The following is a 22,784-nucleotide window of genomic DNA, read 5'->3' on the forward strand; positions in this document are numbered from 1 at the left end:
CTAAATATGTGTGAAATTAGAGAGTGACAACCTGTTGCTTCTGTGAATTGTTCCACAGAGTAGCAGGGATGTTTTGATGTTTGGAGGTTTGAATCTTGTTTATGCTCATGTGAACTTTTGCATGAAATTGTATTTTAAAGTGAGGTGAGCAAGCACACCATGTTAAACAGAAATTACCAGGATTGCAAAATCAAGCAATGTCAGAAACTCAGACACATTTGTGCAACGCTAATTCTGATCCCTTGAGCATTTGGCAAAGTCTTTAAATGCCATTGTCAGTGTTTTCCCCAGCATCACTGCCCGGGTGGTGATGGAGCACCCACTGACCTGTGTGGGATGAAGAGACCTGTCCGTGGGTCTGTCCCCATCCAGCAGCTGCACAAGGGGAAGTGACCTGGTGAATATTTAGGGACTGCACAAAAGCAGGGCATCAAGTCCCTCCAGAAAAGACTGTGACATTTTCAGGATGTCTGGAGCTTCTCTGTGAAAGATGAATTTCTCACAATTCCTGATGAATATGAGTAATACTTGTTTGGATTTTTTTCCCCCTCAGTAGGATTCTTTTGCCATAGTATAATGTTTGACATTTTGAAGTGGTGGTATTTAAAAATGTTAGGCCACTCAACATTTTTTAAGTATTGTCTGAAATGTTTTGCTAAGGATCATCTAAAGTAGTTTCTCAACTTCTATTAACTGGTTAGAGAATCCAAGAATCCCAGATTGGTTTGTGTTGGAAGAGACCTTAAAGATCTTCTCATTCCACTCCCTACCATGGGCAGGGACACCTTCCACTAGACCAGGTTGCTCCAAGCCCTGTTTAGATAAATCAAGGAGTTTTCATTTTCTCTTTTGCTTTGATCATGCAGCATGATAAACACAGAATTTCAAATGTCCTCAGAAAACCAGTTTTTGCTGTCATTTGTCAGTTTTCCTGTTGCAAAACGGGCAAGAACATATTTTTGAGATATGATTGTAATATCAGAACAACTGGCTGCAGCTGTAAGAACAGGTGAAGGAAGCTCCAGTGTTGGGATGCATTTTTTGGCTCTTGGCTGCCTTTCAGCTGGGCAGGGCCAGAGGGGTGTCCTGGGTTTCAGCCTGGGCTCTGGGGTGATGCTCCCACGGCCCAGCCCACCACAGAGCTCTCCAAAATCCATCCCCAGCCTGCAGTGCCCAGTTACTCACCAGTTACTCACTGTTTCCATCCTTGGGCTCTCAGATGAGGCACACTGAGGGATTTTTGTGCCCATTCCCAGGTGGCAGCCCGGGTACCTTCACTGACCACTGGAAACAGGACATGCACTGGAGCTAAACCTTCCTGCTGCTGCTGTTTGAGTCTGCTCACAAACATGAAAAACATCTGCAGGAACAAGACTTAGGAGGTTTGGACCCGTCTCCAAACTGCTTTAAGGCTTTGGGCATTTTACTTATCCAAGAATTCAGTTTCACTGTCCTTTGTGTAGTGCTGGGTTTTGCCTCTCTATTTATCACTAAGCAGGGATGATTCATTTCAGCTGGAGAAGCCTTCACATCCCAGCCTGATTTTGAAAATTAATTAATTAGTAAAATTTTGCAGGCATTCTGAAAATGTAAAGCATATTATATGTATTCACTTATTAATTTTAATTAAAGTGAGTGTTCCTTTCCAGTCTTGGAAAGCCTAATTTGTTGGAGGTTTCAGGATTGTTTTCACTGTTGGCAATATGGTCTCTCATACTGACATCTCATAGTACCAGATATTTTATCATTGCTCTTTTAGCACAGCATGCTTGACCCATAGCAGCTCTGAATGCAAATAATAAACAAGCCAATGCACAATGCTTGACTGTTATACTGAAATAATATGGCACAGCTAAACTGGGTTTCAGTTTTCCTTTTGAATATTATTAATTGCAATGTGTTGACTGTTAATTTAATTAAATGTTTTGTTTTAATATAAAACCATTTTTCAGTTCACTGACTCACCATTTCATTTAATTAATTGCAAACCTCAGGATTTGATTACTCATAGTTCTCCTTTAGTTAATTTACTTGTTCACAGTTTTGACAGAAAAGCTTTCAAACTAATATGAAGGAGAGGCACAGTCTGACTAATCAGGAAACTGGAAAAAAATAGCTGTAGCTAGAGTATGAGATTAGCAGACCCTGAGGGTCACCTGAAGAGCTCAGAGCCCTTGTATTCACCATCAAAATCCAATTTTCAGTGACTGGGCAGTGGTTAAATGTTGCACCCAAGACACCAGCAGCATGTAGTTGAGTTTTGGGTTCTTATCCAACCACCAGAAAGCATTTGCTAAGGAATAAATTGTGACATTACTGGGGGCAAGGGACACTGTCCCCTGTCCCCTGTCCCCTGGTGCTGGGTCAGCACTGCCCTGTGATGGGACACAGCAACAACCTGGGCTGTGACCTTTGGGCCCTGCAGGGAAAATGCTGCTTCTCCTGAAAGAATTCCCTGAGGAATGACCTTCAGGAGTCTGGGATGGGGATATGAGAGTGACAATTGCTGAGCTGCAGGCCAGGCTGCAGGAGCCTCTCTGGGGCTCTCAGGCTCTGGGGTGCTGCAGGTCCCGTGGCTGTGGGGCAGAGGATGTGCTCAGGGGTGCAGAGCAGCCAAGGCTCTGCTCATCTCCAGGCACTGGGGTCTGCCCAGGCTGGTGCAATCCCTGTGGAGCCAGCTGGGAACAGCCCTACTTTGGATCCAGAAAGATTTGGATCCAGATTTTCATTTTGGAAATGGTTTGGTTCTTACACCTGAATCTGTCTGTCCAGAATACAACTGCAGAATTTTCCTTTACTGCAACCTGTGCATGAAGTGTTGGTTTGTGCATCCTTGCAGGGTTATTTTGGTAAATATTTGGTTATTTGTTGTATAAACCCCTGTTCTGTGCAGCAGAATTTGCCAGAGGGAGGGTGCAGAGTGTCCTGAGCTGGCTCACGAAAAGCAGATCACAGATGGCAGCTGGAGGTTCTGCCATGCCCACCAGGAGCTCCTGAGCAGCTGGGATCGGGTCCCTGTGCACAGAACACAGCTCCCAATGCCGTGTCTGTCGCTGAGATCCCACCAGGAGCTGCTCCCTGCCAGCCCAGGCACTGGGGGTACTGGGGATACTGGGGATGCTGAGCAGTGCCAGCCCCACCCTGACTGTGCCAGACTGCTCCTGTGCTCTGGTGCTGTCAGGGATGTCCCTGTTTGACAGCAAATGTCCACAGTTTATTTCCTGGGTGTTCCTGACTGATCACAGCTGGCAGAATTTAACTGAAGAAAGGAGAATTTAAAGTGTAAATGGGCAGGAAAAACCAGAAGCTTTGAAGTATGTAATCCAGCACGTGGGTTTTCCTAGCAATCCTTTTTTTGGTTTGTTTAAGGGGAAGTAGAGGGATAGATGTAAATGTTACAGCAGTTCCCAGGACATTTTTCAAAGTGAGGTGCTCTAAATGAGATTCTGCTGCTGATAATGATTCATCCAAGAGGATGGAAATGATTCTTCAGTTCTTTGTGGATCCTTTGATAAGTCAGTTGAAGGACAGCCCTCTTCTCCACAGCTAGCCCAAACTGAGTCAATTACAGAAAGGACTTTTATTAGTAGTTAAATTCATTAATAGCTCCAGTAACATTATCCATGGTGGTAGCTAATTGAAGATTGTGCCAATGCTGCCTGTTTTGTTTTCTGAATCATTTCAGTCAGCAGCACCCCCTCTCTGCTGAACCCATTTGCTTCAGCCTGAATTTTGTTATCTCTCAGAGATGCTGAAGAATTACTCCATTGTTTTTAAAGTGTCTCAGAGTATTTGACTTTCAGCTCTAGAAGTTACATAGACTGGGGAGTAAGTGAGTGGGGGAATAAAGACTTTGCAGACAGATTTTGGGGATAATCTCAGCTCTATTTTCAGGCTTGTGCCTGGCTGTGCAGGACCTTGTTGCTCTCTGCTCTGGGGCTGTGTTTCACTCCTGAAACTTCAGCTGGAGTGGAGTGACTTTGGTGTGGCAGATGGCACAGCAGAGTTTTCTGATCCATCACTGCTTTTTGGCTGGTGTCCTTATGGCAGCTGTGTCTGGTTAGGGAGCTCAGAAATGCCTGACAATAATTACCTTTAATTTCTGCAGGCCTCGTTGTGGTGATTTGGGGACTGTGTTTGCTATTTTCTGTTTGTTCCCTGGTACCTTTCTGCCTTCATTACACTTCTGGTACAACTCTTCAGTGGAAGGTTTTGGGGAATTTTTCTTTTCTTTCTTTTCCTTTTTTTTTTTTTTTTTTTACAGGGTGCCCTGGATAATTTTTTTCTCTTGTCATTTCTCTGAACATTTTGCTAAAGATCTGAATTTTCTTCCGTTCCCTATTTACCTCCTTATAAATAGTTTCTTTACTGTTTTACATATTTAATTAAATTTCATGGCTTCCAATCTATATCAAGAACCTATGTAAACACTGACCCTGATGAAAACACTGGAATATTGGTTTATCAGTGCATCTCTGGGTACATACAAATGATAAAATGTTGGAAGAAAAAACTCCATGTTCCAACACTATATTTTTGTAACCATTAAAATGTATGTGAATTCTTTGCAAATGGATTAAAAATAGAAAGTGAAAAGGTGCCTGGAAATCTTGAAAACAGTCAATTCCTCAGAAGTGTGATAATGCTTAGTTTTTGTTTTTTTTTTTACTTTCTGAAAATAAAGTAAAACTCACTCAAAGAGCAATCCTGCTTCGTTTCCCTAACAAAAAAAAAAAAAAGTGAAAAAGTTTGCAGACTACTTCATCTTCTCCAGAAAGCGTGTGGAGAGTTTTATCATTGAAGATGTATTCTGTGATGGATTAAGTGAGAGTGTCTGAGATAAAAACAGGAGTTTAAACATCAGGATTTTGTATCTGCGTGATGAAAAACCTGTAGCATTTGTAAAAGAACTTTAAAGGGTGTTGAAAAAAATGTACAGCATAGTGGTGTTTTGTGTGAAGTGAGGGCTACATTAAATAACCCAAAAGACAGAAATACTGGTGATGATCAGAATATCTTTGCTGAACTCGACCAAATTGCTGTATCCATGTGTGATGAAAGGTGTCCCTCTCCATGCAGTCCTGGATTGCTTCCTTTGCTAAACCTTTCTGAAATAATCAGAACTTTGTGCAGCCCTTCAGAGGAGCAGCAGAGCTAATCTGAATGTCAGATTCTTAGCAGCATTTAAAAGAGTGTTGTCATTTATGGATAGGGTGTGGAAATTATTAGTTCCCTATAATCAGTATCTAAATCTCTCAGTAAGCAATGCTTTCCAGAAGCAGATTATTTAATTCTCGTTGGATATATTTTAGTGGGTTCCTAGAACAGGCACCACCACCAAAAAAATAATGGGTTTTAATAAATGCAATCAGTGATTGTGTGGAACTTAGTAGCAAATAATAAAAGCAAGTCCTGCTGTGCTGAAGGGAAGAATAAACCCATTTAATCCATAACTGAGTGAATAAACAATTGTACCTGTAGAGATATTTTTGGCTTTGTGCCTGTATCTCTTGGATTTTCCTGCAAGAACCTCAGATTATTTTCAATCTCATCTTGCCCAGAATAAAAGTAATTTGCTACTGTCTGGAAGAAAATCTGATTCTTTATTTAGTGACCAAGCCAAAATGATAAAACTTAAAAAACTTCACACTTAAGAAAATAAGATATTGGGAATCTAAATAACAATAATAATAATAAAATATAATTATCGTAAGCCTGATGTTACTCTGCTTACTCTCTTTTACTACTGGAAATTAAATGTGTTTTAGTAATTTGAAAATCTTCTACCAATACCTCCTTGAATTCTGGGAATTTCTGCTGGTCTTAATGGTCTCTTAAAAGTGGGATTGATTCTGTAATTATCCAAATAATGTTTTTCTACACATTTCCAATGTAATGTTTTCATGTTACAATAGTATTAATCCAAACCAGCAAATTCCCAAAAGGACAAAAAATATTTGGATGCTTAATAGAACAATGAATGCTGTAGTATTACATGTTAATTTGCTTTGAACTGTTGAAATTAAGGAATCCTGTATCTTACTCTGCATGTGGAAATTTTGTTGCAGCTAAATAAGTCAAGCAGAAAGAGATCAAAGTGACAAGGTGATCAAAGTGACGGGAAATTATATTTAAAAGTATAATCAAAAGGGATACCATTAAATAAATATTTCTTTGTGCTCTACATGTTAAAAAGAAAAATAAACATGAAAGATTTTTTTTTAAATTCTTAGAATGGTGAAGTGGCTTGACTTTCAAACAAAGATGGTGTTCAGGGATAGCATTACTTAACTGGACTGAGAATGACCATTGAATTTATGGGACTTTTTCTTACTGAAAATGAATGTTCAGTTCATACCTGCAGTGCCACATTGTACAATCTGACACTGCATATTGTTCATTTAAATTTTTCAGGTCTGACAGCTGCTGCCATGGCAGAGGCTATGAAGCTACAGAAAATGAAACTTATGGCCATGAACAGCCTGCATGGAAGTGGGAGTCAAAATGGAACCGAGTCAGAAAATGAAGAGCTCAATTCTAATGCAGGTAAGGGATGCTGAGCTCCCCTGAGCCACCCTGGAGCTCTCAGCACCTGGGTCTCAAATTCTTGGGCCCTTGTATTTTGTAAGCTTTGCCCTACCCGCGCTAAATCAAAATTACTGCTCTCACTCCTCCATATTCCTCCAGTTTTCCCAAGAGCTCACTTCTGTAATTGTTTGAAAAATCCTGGTGAAGGATCATCATCACTAGGGCTGGATACAGACCTTTGAAAGTGCCCCCTAAATATATGTGGAGTAACAGAAGATTTCTCCATTGGCATTGTCACTGTCTGGAGTTTTCCAGTAAAGATGGAAGGTTTCCAAAGGGCCAGGCTGTGGGAACTCCTGAGTTCCACAGGTCATTGGAGAAAGGCAAGGCGGGGAATCCTCCATCACCAATTTATGGCTTTTGTGCATTTTGTTCTTTCCTTGGATGGGTGTTTCAGAGCCCAGCTGTGCAGGGGGTTTGTGATAATCCTTGGCTGGGGCTGGAGTCACCTTGGCCAGGAGGCCCTGGCATGGCACACGTTCATGTGCTACATAAACATTAATGTAGGTTTGAGCTGAGCTCCCCAAGCTCCATAAACATTAATGTAGGTTTGAGCTGAGCTCCCCAAGCTCCATAAACATTAATACAGGTTTGAGCTAAGCTTCCCCTGTCCCAGCTCCCCAACAACAGGGTTCAAAGGTGAAGTCAAAGCAGATCCTTTGAAGAGGAAATCTTTTGCTTGGTCAGCGTAGGGAACCTGGAACGAGACAGATCCATTTTGTCTCTGGTACCTGTCACAATAGGCGCAGCTTCCCTTGGCCTCACTTCTTACTGCATCCTGCACCCCTGGCCCTTGGGGAGCAGATTTTGTTGGTTTCCATTGCCAGTTGAAGAGGAGAGACTCAGAGTGATGCCCATGGCATCCCCCTCTCCCTTTGGCATTCCCTGCTGCGCTGCATGTGCATCCTCCCAGCTAAATGGTAATTTATTAGACCAGTAAAGCAGCAGCTGGGAGGTCTTAGACTCATTTTCTAAAGGAATAACTTTGAATTCATGACAAATTATGCACAAAGCAGTCTTTCCAAGAGTGGTATTGCCTTTTGCTAATTTTGTGTACTCATCTGTATTTGAAGAAATCTGGCTTCTAACTCGTGCATTAAACCTTTCCCCAGCTTCCTGTTCTGTAGGATGTGTATTTCTTATTCACCTCTCAGACCCTAATCAATTAGTGCACACTGAATTCAGAAAAAAAAGCACTGAAAAATCCTATTTAGTGGTTGTAACTAAAATAGTTTGTATAAAGTTCAGAATGAATTCTGAAAGTTCGCTGGATGCCAAGAAAAAGGACTGAAGATGGAATTACTGTAGAAAAGTAAGGAAGCTTCATACAGAAAAGATGTAGGGTTGGTATGGGTGTTTTAAAAGCTGCTGTACAAAAGTTTAATATTCAAATTAATTCAAGCTCATAGTTTTGTGTGTTACCGGGAAGGGCAAAATTTGTGTACCTCATGTGGGGAAAATCTCCAATAATGCGATTATTTTAGGTACCACATTTTAGGTACCACCATTTTAGGAACAAGGAGTTTTTTAGGGACTGTCACATCAGCCTTTGGACAGTGCATCAAGGGTGTGCACTTTACAAGGGAGTTCTTGTGGTTTAGCAATTCAATGAGTTCTACAACCAGCTCAATGCCAATTTAAATATTTGGAAAAGCTCCCACTGACTTTAGTTACAGTGGGACCCAAGAACAAGAGTGTGGTGGCAGTTTCCATACAGATCTTTTCTCAACTCTTTCCCCTTTTCATTGCCTGGTGCAGTAAAATTGCCACAAGCAAATTTTCTGGCTCCAGTGCCAGTGTTGCTTGCAGAGCAATAGGTCCTTATCAGAAAGAACTAGTATAAATCCTATTAAAAATCACAATTTCCCCTTTTTCCAATATGTGTAACCTGAGTTCTGGGATAATTTTTGTAATGAATGGATTCCTCCTTTATTGCTGGGTCACATTGCAAAGATTTACATTGGGCAGGATGTGTCAAAATGGAAAACCACCATGAATAGAGGGGAAAAGGTGCATTTCACCAAATAAAAGAACTGAACAATTTTCAAACAGTCACTACAGAAAACTCCTTGGTGTGGCATGAAGAGAGTGGGAATTTTGTTTAGAAGTTAATACACAGGTTGTAACTTTGATCTGCTGTGAAGGGAACACCAGGATAATTCTGTGTGCATGAAACCTTCACCAACTGTTTGCTTTGCTCCAGACTTACAGGATAAATGACTATTAAAAATAAAATGGGGATGTGAAATGAGGAAGAAAATTGAATTTTGATTTTTTTTTTTTACTAAGAAGAAGTAGAAAGGAACAGAGCAAAGGAGTCAGAAGCCTCATAAGTGAGAAAAACATTTTATTTTAGGAGAGAGACCTACAGTTTCTTTGATTTGAGGTTGTGTTTAATAGCTTCTGTAATGGCTGCAACATGACTCTGCATCTAGATTTCAGCATGAATAACAACCTGTTCGTGTTTCATTTAGCTCCAAATGAGAAATTCTGTGTTTTATTGTTTTAGGAAATTAGTCTGTGTACTATTGCTCCTGGAACTTTCTAATTAATCACTAAAGGTTATGGCTGTGGAGAGTTTGTGGGAAATAGATGTCTGAATGATTATAATTGTAGCTGTCAAATCAGAAATATGATTGTACAGAGCCGAGGACCTTTCGCTTCCTTTGATGTTTTTTTTCTTTTTACAGTAACAAAGACTCAAAGAGTTGCAATTTTATTTAAAACAATTAAGTTGGGTTTTTACCTCAGTGTTACACATTGACTTCCTACAATGCCACTAAATATTTCACTTTTGGATATGTGCCTTCCTGCTCGTCCCACAGTCTGATAGATGAGTGGAATACTCTCTTTTTGCTGTTGTTTATTTTAAATTAAAAATGTAATTGAGCAGTATTAAGTCCTAAAGCTTTATTGCCAGATTTTTTTGCAAGTGTGTCATTATATACAGGCCATTAGTACAATAAAAAAAAGTGTTGAGGATGTCTTGGCATATTCATCTCAATCCCCATCTGTATCTGGTGAAGTATGAAATAATTTTGGGTTTGCTTCTTGCTGATGCCTGGCCTGTCACTTCTACAGTTTCTTCCTCTGTGCATCATTATGATGATGGAAGCTTTTAAGAATTCTCTGTCTGAAGCCAGAATTTGTCCTGTCAGTTTAAAATCTGAACTCTTAACTCAATTTAACACGGCCAGTGACTAATTCCTCAGATATTATATTGCTCTCTAGCAAATTGCAGGTGTGGAATTGAACCTTGCAAATGTGTCTAAGGGACAGGGGGGTAAATGTGCCACTTCTTTGCCTGCTTCTACTCCTGGTTGTTTTTTGCCATCAGGTCCTACCTACCTCCTTTTCATGATGTCACCATAACCTCAGTACTGGGGGAGTTTGGTACAGGGATATTCTAAATAACTTATTAAAAATAAATGCTGCAAGAGTTAATACTGAAAATATAGGGGGGAAAATTCCCCAAAAAGTTTAATTTGAAGATTTTTTTTTTAATTGAAGCAATGCTTTAGTTCACAGTGCTGTGAAGAATGCTGTTATACATTGGAACATTGATGTCCTCCTTCCACTCTCTCTGCAGAAGAGAAAGAGATTTTTTTGCACCTTCCTACTCATCATATGAAGTGTTGAAGCAAAACTTCTCTGGCAGTTGAAAATCTCCTCTTTAATCTGGCACTGGAGCCTCTCTGGCCCCACAGTCCAGCTGACCTGGGCTGGCTCTGGCTCCTCCCTGGGGCTTAGTGTCCCTCTCCATCCTCGGGTGGGATCTGGGCAGGAAGGCTGAATTTGGAGAACAAGGTGGTCTGGGACAAGGGAGCCTGGATCTGGGAGAAATCCATCCCTCTGGAATCTCACATGCCCAGTGACCATAAGTCTTTTGTGATCTGTTCCTCCTCCTTTGGCTCCTCCAGGTGAGTCCTTGGAGAGGACACTTTTTGCTGGTGGCACCTGAGGGTTGCCAGGAGTGGTTGTGGCTTTTCCTCCTCTTTGGAAGTGAGGAAGGGCTGGAGTGTTCACCTGGAGCTGCCTCCTGCTCACTCCTAGCCCAGCCACACAGCCAGATCTGTTGTTCTGTAGAAATAAGATAAATAGAGCAAAAGCTCCCTGGTTGCGCAGAGGCGTTGAGGAAGATGAGCTCCTTCATCATCGTGCAGAGCTGAAATCAGGTGACGTGTGTTCTGGAAATCAACATGCCATTGCTTAGGGGGATTTGGAACTTAGCTGGAATCTGAGCTTTTCTTTCTAATGGCATGGCAGCAGGTGATGTGTACGAGTGTGAGATGGGGTAGATGGTAAAACAGAGACTGGGGGATGTCACCTGCATGTCCCTCAAGCTGCCTGAGCCAGGAGGGATCAGTGCATGGCAGTCGTGACAGGAGCTGTGTGTGCAGAGCCTCAGAGCAGAGAGTAAAGCAGGTATTTCCTTCTGGTGGCTTTTGGAGGTAGCATGCATGATTTAAGAAATGTGTTTTGCTTTCCCAGGAGAGATATCAAACAGTACTAAGTGTTTCAGTGGTATTTCCTTAGGAAGTCAAAATGTTATTCTGTATGTAGAGGCTTGTTGCTTAATTTCCAGACAAGGAGCTAAGTTTGGCAGAAAAGAAAGGAAAAACACCCGAGCTTTTGGCATATGAGGATCAGAGAAAAAGCTCTCTCATAGAAAAAAAAAAGTGTTATCTTTTTATCCTTCTTTCCTTCAGTACCTGCCATGCAGTTTTCTCACAAATGCAAACATCCTTCACAATCTGTTTAAAAAACCACAAATACATCACTCGGAGGAATATTTAAGGAACCATCAGGAGGGAAAAAACTCATTGGTTTAATGGAATGCTGTCAAGGAAAATCAGCATCACAAACGACACAGGGGCAGAATTGATACTTTTGCACTGACATGTTAAAAGAAAATCCCATGCATTATTTAGAAAACCCAGAAATCTGTCAGCTGTATGATTGCCGAGTTAGCAGAAGCAGGAGGATGCTGCTCAAGTTGAAAAGAAACGCGTAGGCACAGATCCATATTGTAACCTTTCATGTTCTCCACCCACCATGAATACCCAGCTATTACACGGTCAGCATTTTTTAGTTTTTCTCTTTTAAAATTTTCAAGTGCTTGAAAAGTCAAAAGAGGTAGGTCTTTTCTCTAAAAAGCAGGATGCCAAGGCTGTTATTTTATTGTAAGAATGTAAAAATGACAGGACCAGAGAACAGGTTTTTTTAAATCCTTGAGTACCATGTAGATTTCATGAAGTAATTTTTCCTGTTGTTAAGGGAAGTATTTTTGTGTTACTTGATCAGAGAGTTATGCATTTTCTGAAATAGTTATGAATTTCCTTAAATTGTCCTTTGGCCAGGAGGGATATGTGCAGTCTTGAAGCAAGAGAGAATTTAGCATGTTTTGGTTTTTGTGCTGTCTCATCGAACAACCAGACTTGACTCCAGCCCAAGCAGACACGTTAAAACATTTTATCCTAAAAACTGGGGCCTCTGTGCTATTTTTGTGGGTAGTACAAGTGCTGGTGATGGTGAGGATGAAGGTGGGAAGGCGAGGAGGCACAGAGGGAGTGTTTGCCCCTGTTGTGGGATAGGATCTGCACAGGGAGTTTCACCCAGGGAGATTCGGGGCATGGTGACACTTGGTGATTTCAGGATGTGCTTCCATGCTTAGCCTTGGAGTTGTGCTTTCATGGAACTTCGTTGAACCCTCATGGCAATGATGGTGAAGTTTATTTGAGCTTTTTCAGTGACAGTGGAGTGAAGGAACTCAAACCTTCTCATGACACGGGGGCTGTAAAAAGCTTTCCCCGGTGCTGCTTGTCAGGGAAGCTCCATGCCTGGGGAGTGACAGGAGCAGGGAAGGAATTCCCTGTGGATGGTGGCAGTGCTGCCTCCCTGGGGACAGGCACTGGTAATCCTGGGGGAAGGGGTGGAAGTGCTGTTGTATTTTCAGGATACAGCTCCTCAAGCATTAACCAGGAAGAGAAATGCTGTTTGTTTTGGGTCAGTTGTGCCTCGTTTGCACTGTGCTGTTTTCTCTCCTGTTCCTCCCTAATGGGCTCCCTCAGTCATCCCAAGAACCCAGTCTCCATGTGGGAAGCTTGGAAATAAGATGCAGATGTCCATTTATTTGGCAAATTGTGGTTTTTTGGATAGTGAGTGTCAGTGGATATTTTGTGCTGCATTACCCCAGCAGTGGGCAGGGTTTAGTACCAAGAATTTCAGGGGGCTTTAGTGAAGCTCAGTTTCAATGGAATGCAAAAATGAATTTTTTATCTCCAAACTTACTTTAAGGTCCCATTTTAGATGCATTCTTATGCAGTTACCTATTGAAAGCATCTGAATAATTTAACTGTATTTTTTAAAGTATTCATTTAAATTTGAACATAAATACTTTATAGTAAATGTAGATAATGATTCACACATAATTGTTTGACACATCAGCTAATATTTACATATTTGGATTGACTGACACCCAACTCTGAGAAATGTGAAGTAGCTCTGGCTTTAGGTTTAAAACTAATACAGGATATATTTTCAAAACTCCAGAAGAGTTTTGAAAATGAAATTCTCTCCTCTTCTCTGTAAATGAGGCATCTTTTTCTGTGAGAGGAATTCTCTTTCAGGTTTTCAATACTTATCTTACACATGATGAAATTAACTGTGTTTATAAAACATCCTGAGCTAATGTAAACTGGTTTAAAGATCAAGCAAATTTAGGTTTTATCCTTAATTGGGTTCTTTTTAGGAAAGTTGGTATTAACTCGTGAAGCTCTGCGTTGTGTGAATGCTTTTTGAGTGGGTAATTCCCAAGGGCATATTTTAAATGGACTCATGACAATTAGATATTAGATACTGCTAGGTGTTTACAAATGGAGAATATATATACACTTGTAAGTTTATATTTCAGCAGTTAAGCATTTCATATAATCTGTTTCCTTGGTATATTTTGGTTGTTATTTTATTTGAAGTCAAAGAACTTTTGTTCCTCTTTTTCCTCGGAATACTGAGGAAATACAGATTACTGTTGTTCCTTTTTTTTTTCTTTTAATAAAGACAGGATTCCTTACAATGATTTCTGACTTTTGCTGGAACAAATCTGTAGATTCATACCTATTAAAGATTCATATCTGTTAAAAAGCCCTGCCTACCACCAAACCAAATGCCCCTGGGTGCACACGGCGTGATCATAAACAACCTCTCCAGATTCTTGCCATATCTGCTAGCAGAACTAAGTGCAGCAAAAGATAAACTAATGACAAAATGTAAATGCTATGGCTAAACGGAGGAGAATTGAGAGCTTTCACATGTCTGTCACCTTTCAGATCCTTTACAAATTTATAGTCTCAGAGTGCAGAGGTCTAAATCTTCAAAGCTTGAAAAACAGAGGTGCAGCATGAAGTAATCTTCATTTTTTCCCCTATCTTCTTACAGCAGCACTAATGGAAATGTATTTTGTTTAATGACTCTGAAATCCTGTTTGTAATTAGATGTGGGAATTGGTCTTACTTTGTAACAGATGATACTGGAATAATAATATGAGAGATGCTACGCTGAGACCACTATCCCCCTAAATCTATATCATTTTTCATTTTATTGACAGGAAATGTGTTCCTGGAACAAAGAGATTGATTTTAAAGAGTGGAAAAATAATGTCTAGTAAAAACTGGAATGAAAACATTTTAGCATTGCTTTAATTGTATCACAAGAGTATATTAACCCTTCAGCTGTATGTTTAATTTTAGTAAACAATCTTCTTATAGTTGTTGCTTTGTCACTGGTACAATCTTTGAATGAATGCACCAAAAGGTAAAGAACTTTAATTAATGATGGGGTACATACAATTAAAATGCATATTGTATTTCAGAAGGATTATTCAAAATAATTAATTTTGTCTGTTAAAACACTTTTCCAGTCGTAAATGAAGTGATTAGGAGTGGGCACAGAGGATGTGAGTGAGGGCTGAGCTCGCACAGTCCCTTCAGAGTATTAGTCTCTTTACTAGGTCTTGATGTCATAAATCATTTTGGCCTCTCTAGAGCCAAGGCTACATTTTTTTCCTTGGTTATAATTCTCATTTTTGTTGGTAGTAGCTGAAATCTGTCCCCCTACCAATGTGCTGAAGGAAAGCAAGTGGCTCTGAAGTGTCCCCATTAAGACAAGGTCTCGTGTTCATCTGCAAGGCACAGGGGCTCCACAGCACTGTGGGGACTGATACTGAGCTGAAACACACCAAATTTAGGACTTCCTGTATAAAATTTTATGAAGAGCAAGGCAGATTGGATGCCCCACACTTAAAGAGGAAAAGCATTGCAGCTGAGATGTCTTAGGAGGGTCCTGTGGCTGCTGAAGGACAGGTGTGAGAGGCTGTCCCTGCAGTCACAGGCTGTTCCTGCCGGGGCTCAGGAGGACAAGGGAGGGGCAGGGCAGGATCCAGCTCTACCCTTCTGAAATGCATCTTGAATTTTACGTTAAAACATCCTTGGAGAAAGCAAAATCAGAGCCAGGAGCAGGCAGCATCCATGGGTGACCAGCAGAGCTCTGGCAGTGTGGGGTGCCAGGAGGGCTCAGGGATTTGCAGGATTTCCACAGTGCAAGGATAGGGAAATACCATATCCCAGATACTTTTTTTTATTTTCCTTCCCTCAGGTCCTTGTATGTACTCTTGTTTCCACCAAATCTCATCTGCTGATCATTTTGCACAAAGTAACACGTTCAAACTCTGTTGGTTTAATTTCCCATTGCAGGGTTCAAGGATGTGAGGAATCCTGTAAAGAATTCCAGTAAAAGCAAGTATTAGTGATAGTTCCCTTTGTTAACAGTAGTGAGTCCACTCCAGTCTCACCTTAATGATATTTTGACAATAGAAAATACTTCAATATTTTAATTACATTGTAAAGTCTGGAACATTCCTGTTCTTGTTAAGGCATATATAAGTTAGGATGAAAACTGGCATATTACCTTTGATGTGGGCCACATGCTGAGAGTCCCCCAAAGGATGTCACTGATAGTGATACAGCTGCCAACAGCAGGAGTCTCATGAATGACAATTTTAATCAGATTTTTTAAAAAAAGTCCTCTAACATACAGTTAATTGATGTTTGAGGCAAGAAATGTTTGTGGTGTGATTATTTGGAATATTTTCTTACTTAAAGGAGTAGCATTAATCCCCCCAAAATTTTCAGGCTGTGGCTTTGTAGTTAAGGATTCAGCACTAGATTTGTGCGGCGTGCCCTGAGCTGACATTTCTGCAGCTGAGATTTGGTAGCAGTTTTCCTTGCAACAGTTGGTGCTGTTGAAATGTCTGGCTGATCCGTGAATTTGATGAGACAGAAGTCACCCTGGTCTCCAGTAATTCTGCCTCTCCTTGCACCCACAGAGTACAAGGCATCCCTCAGTTGTGGAGCAGGGGCTGTGTGGGTAAGCAGGACACACATAGATCAGAGCCCTACTGCTTTTTATAGAATACCTTGGCTCTCTTCAGCACTTAGATTCAAGTTTTATTTTCCTTTAATGAAGTTTTGATCTGTGAGAAAATCAGGATTATGCATTTATTTCTGTGATTTTACAGTAAGCATCTGACAGTTTTGCATAATAGGTTATGCTTTCTGCTCCATATTCTGTTTAAAAAAAGCTGGAATCCAAAGCTGTGAGTGACATTTTGGTAGAATTTTAGCAAGTACAGTCATTACCAAATTAAAAATAGATACAGGTGGGTAGTCTGTGTTTTTAGCTCCTTTTAAAAAAACCCAACCCTTGACTGTATACAAGAGCAGCAGTTTATCAGATCATTATAGTTACAATTAGGAAAGACCAGCAATGTTGTCTCAGACCAAGAGTAAATTTACCTTTATCCACCAGAGGCTTTAATTTCCATGGCTGTGACATCTTTTCCTCAAATGAAATTCTTACTCTTAATTTTTTAGAAGGTTAATTTAAATTAATAAGATCACTGAAGAGTATTAAAACGTGGTCCATTTAGTCAGGGAGAAGAAAATGTTATTGGCACCGTACAATTGAAGCTGCTAATTTGTCCATAATCTAAAGGAAAAACACTTGGATTTTAATACAAGTCTCAGTGCTTTATTATTTTGGAAATCCAACCAATGTTATGCTACCTGGTACCTAACTAATATGTATTTATTGGCCACTTGTGTGTAGAGGAAGGTTCCACAGTGCAGGGCAGTGCTGCTGCTGTGGGTGGGCACTGCAGGCTGTGGGGGACACCTGGCTCAGGTGGAAGGGTGGGTTCAGGACAGTTCCACCCTGCAGGATGGCTCAGCCTGTGGGTTCAGACAGTTCCACCCTGCAGGATGGCTCTGCCTCTGGGTTCAGACAGTTCCACCCTGCAGGATGGCTCTGCCTCTGGGTTCAGACAGTTCCACCCTGCAGGATGGCTCTGCCTCTGGGTTCAGGACAGTTCCACCCTGCAGGATGGCTCTGCCTCTGGGTTCAGACAGTTCCACCCTGCAGGATGGCTCTGCCTGTGGGTTCAGGACAGTTCCACCCTGCAGGATGGCTCTGCCTCTGGGTTCAGGGCATTTGCACCCTGCAGGATGGCTCTGCCTGTGGGTCAGGACATTTCCACCCTGCAGGATGGCTCTGCCTCTGGGTTCAGGACAGTTCCACCCTGCAGGATGGCTCTGCCTGTGGGTCAGGACAGTTCCACCCTGCAGGATGGCTCTGCCTCTGGGTTCAGACAGTTCCACCCTGCAGGATGGCTCTGCCTCTGGGTTCAGGACAGACATTTGCACCCTGCAGGATGGCTCAGCCTCTGGGTTCAGGACAGTTCCACCCTGCAGGATGGCTCAGCCTCTGGATTCAGGACAATTCCACCCTGCAGGATGGCTCTGCCTGTGGGTCAGGACATTTCCACCCTGCAGGATGGCTCTGCCTCTGGGTTCAGGACATTTCCACCCTGCAGGATGGCTCTGCCTCTGGCTCTGGTCTCCTGCTGCACTTTGTGGTGTTCAGGATCATCAAACCCAGCACCTGCAGATTTGTTTCCTTACCATGCTCCACCTCTGCCAACCTTTTTTCATGTCTGACTGACAACTGTCCAGCTTAATTTTAGAAATTCCATAGGCTTTCTGATCATGGCCATTTTTCCTAATGTTTCCCTAAGTCTTCCTTATTAAAAGTTCCATGCTGCATCTTGTCCTGTTCCCTGTGGGTGCAGAGAACAATTTATTCCTCTTTATGACCGAGCATGTTCTTTACCTAGAGAAGACAATTAGTGATCTCCTGTCTGTTGTCCCTTCCCTCCAGTGAACAGCCCCTGCTGTTCTGCAGGGCTCACACTGAGCATTTCCTCATCCCTGCTCAGTTCTCCTGTGCTGGGATGTGCTCCTGGCCCCTCTCCAGGTGATTCAGATCCTCCTGCTCCCCACCCAGGGCAGTGCCTCGGTCAAGGCCATGCTCCAGGCAGGAGTGTGGCAGGGATGGAGACTGAGAATTCCTCCCATTGTACAGGCACTGATCTCCTGGAAACGTGTGCAGCTCATTCTCCTGCATCTCCTGGCAGTAGCATCCTGCTGACCTGTATTTACCTGCAGTCTGCTACAGACTAGAAATGTTTTTATTTTTATTTTTTAAATTTACTCAGTCAGTTAAACCCCATTCTGAGCTGAGGATGGCTATTCCAGCCTTTCCGCTGCCCTCAGCAGATTTTCACGTCGCATCTCTCGTAAATCTGCACAAAAGTTTAGACAAATTCTAATAAAGATCCAGAATTTTGGGTAATTCTGCTGTGTGTGCCTAGGATATAGACTAACATCTGCCCTTGAATGGGGAGCATTTAGTTCAGTTGAGTTTGGCCATTTTATGGTTCATTCTCTCTGTACAAGTTGACTGAAGGAATATTCTGAAGGTAAATTAAAATTGATAGCTGAAACTGAAAATCAGCATTTCCTGTCTCAATGCCGTGCATTTTTTAAGCTGTACACAGCCATCTGCAATTAATGCTCTTTGTTGTATATCTTCTGTATTTACAATATATTTGACAATAAAACCTTTTTTGACATTTAATCAGTAGCAGAGTTGTTCCACTCTCATTATATATTCATGAACTTTATCACCAAGACAAGACATAAATGTTGAGCTTCCCTTTAAGATCAGACAGGCATTGATATTTAAAACATTGAAAATTGAGGGGGGTTTTTGCTGTTCTACATTTGTGCAATATAAAAGTTAGAATAGATTCTTCTTTTTAAGAAGATGCTCAGGTTTGAAGGATGGAGAGAGTGGAACTTCAGGACTAATGGAACTGTAAGAGCTGGATATTCAATTACTGATTTCATGGGCCATCAGAGGCTGCTTTTTTTGCCCTTTCCTATAAAGCTTATAATATTATTAAATTGGGATTCATTTTCTCATATTTCAGATGGAAGTTGGAAAGGCAGTAGGAAGAAGAGTCTTGCAAGTTCTGTTTGTTGAATTGACTGTCTCTAAGATATTGATGTGAGGAGGATTTTGGCATTTCATCCTTGAGAAATATTCCCCCTCATTTGCAGCACCCCTTCTATTTTTCTGGATTTTGACAAAGTAGATATTTTTTGGAAGCTGAGTCCAACTTTATTCCCTTTCTCTGTAAAGTCTAAGATCCAGGCAGAAAAGTCATTTAGAGAAAAACAGATAGTACAAGTAAGATCTTCAATTTCACTTTTTAAACACCAAGCATATCTGGGTATATCCTGTATGTTAAACGGCATTTCTGTGGCAGTGGGAGATTGAACTTTAATACAAGAATACTACTGAAACAAAAGGGAATTTGCATGAAACTTGCAGGTATCTTCTATTTGGGAGGGTAATCTCTGATGAACCTCTCTGAATTTAAACTCAGTGATTCTGTCGGTAGAAGAAATATTTGCATTGTCCTATTGCTCACAGGTGATACTGATTTTCTCTCTAAGTAAGTAACAGCTTCTCTTTCTGCCTCAAATAATTATAGCCCAAACCTTGCCCCTGTACTATATAAATGGAAAATCCCAATCATCAGGGTATCAGTGTATCCTCAGATTGTATTTAAAAGAAGTATTTTATTTATTAGATGCAGTTACGGCACTGAAATAAATGGTTGGTGCAGTTATGTAACATCTCACCTTCAAAATTTAATCATCTACAAATGTAATTTATTTTTCATAAGCTCCTTGCTTTTTAATATGATTCATTAATTTTTTTTTCCTGTTGGTTGTTCATCTATTTTGAATGGAGACTTCAGGCATTTTTTTTTCCTGTTCTTAACACTTGCTATGGTTGATGTAAAAATATTTTAAAATAATGTTTGTATTATTTAAATCATTTCATATTTAAAAGTTTGAAGTTGCCCAGAGAGGTTGTGAACTCCCAATCCCTGTCCATGGCCAGGTTGGATGGGGCTGGGATCAGCCTGGGACAGTGGAGGGTGTCCCTGCCATGGCAGGGGTGGCACTGGATGGGCTCTAAGGCTCCTTCCGACCCAAACCAGTCTGGGATTCTGTATTTCTATATTACTTGAAGCACATGAGGTATGTGACAACAGTGTGGTCACAGCTCCCCCATTTTTAGTTATCTTAATTGTATACATGCAATAACTTCTAATTTAATTAAAACCAGCAATATTCCACATTAGCCTGTGTGTCAAAATCCATGCAGTATCCTATAAAAAAGTCATTAGTTTGGTAATATCAATTTAACAAGTTTTAGCTCATTAACCTTGACACCAGCAGTGCTGGAGAGAGGAACCTTTTGATATTGTTGTTCTCAGCACAGAGCAGGGAGCTCTGGCAATGGGCTGAAACCCGTGGCCATTATCCCTGCTCATCAGTTACGGCTGCGTGCTGGCTCTGCTGGGCAAGCACCACGGATTGCAGCTCCTCAAGCCAGCTTAATAAATGGCTTAGCAGTTACACAGCATCTCACCTTCAAAATGTAATCAGCTGCAAATTGCAGAAATGCTTCTTCTGTTAGTTCTTTTTCTGTCCTGGCATTGTGTTTGAGAAATTGCAGTTGCCTTTGTAATGAAGTTCTTGGTTTAGCTTATAAATATTATTTAATATTGGTGCAGGTACCATTACAAAATGGGAAAATGAGTAATCACTTAAAAGCAGGGGACAAAGAAATCAAGAAGAAACTCCAGCAGTCAAAAAGCTGTTGTGTATTGCATATTTTCTCTTATACTTGTAGAATCAAAAAACCATCAGTGTTGAAAACGACCTTGAAGATCATCGAGTCCAACTTGGGGTTGTCTGAGTTGATGCCTCAAATTGGGTGATTCTGATTTTCAGAGTTGAGAAGAGGCAGAGCAGAACTCCTGTTTAGCCCAGTTGTTAATCTCAGAGGCATTTGAAGAGCAGTGAGAAGGGTTTCTGTAAAAATACAGGGTATTTTCTTAGAATCAGCTTCCCCATATCCCTTCCAGTCATCCTGAGTCTGTGACTTTTCATGATTTGAGGGCAGCATTTGGGTGTAGAGAGAATGAGCACCCACCTGTGAGGAAGGGCTGTGTGAAACAGGGAAAGAAGAGGGAGTTACAGCATTGTCTTAATGTGGAAGTGGGAAAACAAAGCAAGATGAATGTGGAAAACAGAATATTTTGTTGTCAGCTTTTTGTCCTGTTCGTGCCAGTGTCAAATTTTCATGGGTTTATTTCCCTTTCCCTTTCCCATTTTCCTTAAAGGAACACTTTAACTTCAGCCAAATTTTCAGCCTCACTAAGACAAAACAAGGTCAATTTAAATAAACTTAAGTACATATATATTTTTTTCCTCCTGGCATGTTTGTCTCATAGGGTTTTGTGGTTTTTTTTTACTTTGGCATTTGCAAAAATCTAATCCAAAATGAAAACTACATGAGATGAAGTAAAATTGAGATGTTGGTTGACCTCCAGGTAGTGGGGAAGAGCACAGTGTTGAGGTTGAGTGAGGTTTTTCATGTGCAAAAAACCACTGTATTTTGTAGTTCTGTGAGTTTGAAAAGAGATAATTTCAAGTGATTTTAGCTTTGAGAATTTACAAAATGTAAATTTTTGTTCTCTTTGTATTGTATAGTAAAAAGCAGCTATGTTGAAAATTCATTACAAAATCTACTAAATTGTTATTCTTTTAAGATATGTAACATTTGGCTTCTAAAATCTCCTCTGTGCATTAAAACTGGGCTTTTGTCTTTATCTAAGGAGCATTTTTTAAGTAATAGAAAAAATAATTTTTTAAATTACTGATGGCTGTATGGATGCAGAAAAAAAGTGTAGTCTTATGAAGTGTTTCATCTAAGACCTAATTTGGATAGAATCACCTGTACATGAAATCAGAAAATTAACATGTGCTGGGTAGTTGGGCAAACATGTCTGTAAGGCAAAGCTGCCTCTGCAAATATTGGATTTCTTTCTAAAGGGGATCTTGCATTATTTGACATTTATGAAATACTGTCAGAGTTTTATGTGAAACATGTAGTGACATTTCTTGTGGCAAATGTATGTTATTTTACATTTATGTTAAACCCCATATGGGGGCATTTCTGCATGTATATGATGAATGTATCTCAGTATATTTGAAATGAGAACTGCAAATCAGACTCCAGATTTGCAGACTGCAAACCTCTAATTTGGAGGTTTGTAGTCTGACCATGTTCACTTGAGATTTAAATATCTTTCAAGATATTCAAGCTTGATTACTTGGCCTCACCTGAAAAATGTAGCTTAGAGCTAAGGCTTTTATCTGGGTAGCTGTCTTTGTATTAGGACTAAAAATTCCTACCACTTCCAAGATGTTTTGTATAGTAAAATGTGTATTTTAGAAGTTTCAAAGATTTTTTTTGACCAGTATTTTTAAAAGCTGGCATAATTTATGAAGTGGAGGTTCAGCTGCAAACTGTGGGGCTTGGCTTTAGGGGGGATCATGGTTAGGGGATGTTGGTGAGCAATGAGGTGGATAGAGGATATTTGCAGCAAAGCCATCTGGAGCTGTGGAATGACCAAAGCTGTCTGTGGCACTGAGGGAACAAAATCCTTCACCTTTGGCCAAAGCCCTGGGCTCTGGACCCTGGGAATGCCAAGCTGGAAGCACAGGTACTGAGCCACAGGTGTGTTGGGACCAAGTGCATCTCTTCAAAAGCCTCAGCAGGGAGTGTGATCCTCTGTCCCTTTCCTTTCCACACAGAATCTCAGAAGTGAAAAACAGATCTGCAGGCTTCACAAAGTAAAGAGCTTTGGGAAGAGT

At 40.8% G+C, this 22,784-nt stretch overlaps 1 protein-coding gene across 3 annotated transcripts in view; it reads left to right on the forward strand.

The window, feature by feature from the left end:
* DACH2 (dachshund family transcription factor 2) overlaps window positions 1-22,784 on the forward strand; it is a 243,180-nt gene that overhangs the window by 151,052 nt on the left and 69,344 nt on the right. For all 3 annotated transcript variants that reach the window (XM_066559451.1, XM_066559452.1, XM_066559453.1), the window contains exon 3: window positions 6,415-6,546. In XM_066559451.1, the coding sequence (XP_066415548.1) occupies window positions 6,415-6,546 (132 nt within the window). The remainder of the gene's footprint in view (window positions 1-6,414; window positions 6,547-22,784) is intronic.

This window comes from Molothrus aeneus, chromosome 14 (genome assembly GCF_037042795.1).
Source record: "Molothrus aeneus isolate 106 chromosome 14, BPBGC_Maene_1.0, whole genome shotgun sequence".
Taxonomy (NCBI): domain Eukaryota; kingdom Metazoa; phylum Chordata; class Aves; order Passeriformes; family Icteridae; genus Molothrus; species Molothrus aeneus.